Source organism: Malurus melanocephalus, unplaced genomic scaffold (assembly GCF_030028575.1).
Source record: "Malurus melanocephalus ecotype Western Australia unplaced genomic scaffold, MMel_1.1 scaffold_3351, whole genome shotgun sequence".
Taxonomy (NCBI): domain Eukaryota; kingdom Metazoa; phylum Chordata; class Aves; order Passeriformes; family Maluridae; genus Malurus; species Malurus melanocephalus.
Genome location: NW_026626583.1, coordinates 1 through 2,278, shown reverse-complemented (window position 1 = coordinate 2,278; position 2,278 = coordinate 1). Strand labels below are relative to the sequence as shown.

The following is a 2,278-nucleotide window of genomic DNA, read 5'->3' as shown; positions in this document are numbered from 1 at the left end:
CCCCAAAAAATCCTGGAATTTATGGGAAATTGGGAAATGCAGGCCAGGGACATCCCCAGCCCCATAGGATTCCCCATTTCCATGGAACCCCCATTTGGGGCTGCTGCCCATTTGGGGCACTGAGAAACTCATTGAGTACAAAACCTACCTGCAGGTGCCCCCAAAAAATCCTGGAATTTATGGGAAATTGGGAAATGCAGGCCAGGGACATCCCCAGTCCCATAGGATTCCCCATTTCCCATGTGGGGCTGGTGCACCGCGGCACTGAGAACCTCATCGAGTACAAAACCTACCTGCAGGTGCCCCCAAAATTCCCAGAATTTATGGGAAATTGGGAAATGCAGGCCAGGGACACCCCCAATCCTATAGGATCCCCCATTTCCCTGCGACCCCCACGTGGGGCTGCTGCACTGTGGCACTGAGAAACTTGTTGAGTACAAAACCTACCTGCAGTTGCCCCCAAAATTCCTGGGATTTATGGGAAATACAGCCCAGGGCATCCCTAGTCCCATAGGATCCTCCATTTCCCATGTGGGGCTGCTGCACTGTGGCACTGAGAAACTTGTTGAGTACAAAACCTACCTGCAGGCGCCCCAAAATTCACAGAATTTATGGAAAACACAGTCCATGATCCCCAATCCCATTTCCCATGGGAGCCCCATTTGGGGCTGCTGCACCATGGATCCGAGAAACTCATCGAGTACAAAACCTACCTGCAGGTGCCCCAAAATTCACAGGATTTATGGGAAATTGGGAAATGCAGGCCAGGGGCATCCCCAGTCCCATAGGATTCCCCATTTCCCTGTGATCCCCATGTGGGGCTGCTGCACTGTGGCACTGAGAAACTCATCGAGTAAAAAACCTACCTGCAGGTGCCCCCAAAAATTCCTGGGATTTATGGGAAATTGGGAAATGCAGGTCCATGATCCCCAATCCCATTTCCCATGGGAGCCCCATGTGGGGCTGCTGCCCATTTGGGGCACTGAGAAACTCATCGAGTACAAAACCTACCTGCAGGTACCCCAAAAAATCCTGGAATTTATTGGAAATTGAGAAATGCAGGCCAGGGACACCCTCAGCCCCATAGGATTCCCCATTTCCCACGTGGGGCTGCTGCACCGCAGCACTGAGAAACTCATCGAGTACAAAACCTACCTGCAGGTGCCCCCAAAAAATCCTGGAATTTATGGGAAATTGGGAAATGCAGGCCAGGGACATCCCCAGCCCCATAGGATTCCCCATTTCCCACATGGGGCTGCTGCACTGTGGCACTGAGAAACTCGAGTACAAAACATACCTGCAGGTGCCCCAAAAAATCCCAGGATTTATGGAAAACACAGTCCAAGATCCCCAATCCCATAGGATCCCCATTTCCTATGGGATTTCCATCCCCTGGACAGTCCTTCCCGGTTCCCTGTGACCCCCTCATCCCCAGGACCCCCATTTCTCCAGTCCCTGATCCCAATTTGGGGTGTCCGTGTGTCCCTCCAGCCCCTGATCCTAACTCGGGGTGTCCGTGTGTCCCTCCAGCCCCTGATCCCAATTCGGGGATGTCCGTGTGTCCCTCCAGCCCCTGATCCCAATTTGGGGTGTCCGTGTGTCCCTCCAGCCCCTGATCCCATCTCGGGGGTGTCCGTGTGTCCCTCCAGCCTCTGATCCCACCTTGGGGTGTCCGTGTGTCCCTCCAGCCCCTGATCCCAATTCGGGGTGTCCGTGTGTCCCTCCAGCCCCTGATCCCAATTTGGGGTGTCCGTGTGTCCCTCCAGGCTGCTCCCCCACCTCCTCCCAGTGCTCCCAGTATTCCCAGCCCTCCATTCCCATTTTTCCCCAGGCTCTCCCGTATTTTGACCGCCTGGACTACGTCTCCATGATGTGCAACGAGCAGGCCTACTCCCTGGCCGTGGAGAAGCTCCTCAACATCCGTCCCCCTCCTCGAGCACAGTGGATCCGAGGTGAGGCTCCCCCCTGTTCCCAATTCCCAGGAATCCCCAGGATTTTTTGGGATCACCCCCTTTTTTTTCCCCCCCAGTTCTCTTCGCCGAGATCACGCGGCTGCTCAACCACATCATGGCCGTGACCACGCACGCTCTGGACATCGGGGCCATGACCCCGTTTTTCTGGATGTTCGAGGAGAGGGAGAAGGTGGATTTGGGATCCCGGGGGTGGGGTTTGGGGGTGTGCAGGTGCCAGTGGGGCTGAGCAGGATCGGGGTGTTCTCTGTTCCCCTGCAGATGTTTGAGTTCTACGAGCGGGTGTCGGGGGCGCGGATGCACGCGGC

General features: G+C 55.7%; 1 protein-coding gene across 1 annotated transcript in view; it reads left to right on the top strand.

Annotated features, from left to right (window-relative positions):
* Window positions 1-2,273, top strand: part of NDUFS2 (NADH:ubiquinone oxidoreductase core subunit S2) — a gene marked incomplete at its 3' end in the record, with an annotated part of 4,109 nt that extends 1,836 nt beyond the window's left edge. Inside the window, exons 3-6 of the mRNA XM_057389060.1 lie at window positions 1,055-1,161; window positions 1,832-1,952; window positions 2,030-2,142; window positions 2,232-2,273. Of these exons, the coding sequence (XP_057245043.1) occupies window positions 1,055-1,161; window positions 1,832-1,952; window positions 2,030-2,142; window positions 2,232-2,273 (383 nt within the window). The remainder of the gene's footprint in view (window positions 1-1,054; window positions 1,162-1,831; window positions 1,953-2,029; window positions 2,143-2,231) is intronic.
* Window positions 2,274-2,278: the final 5 nt, after the last annotated feature.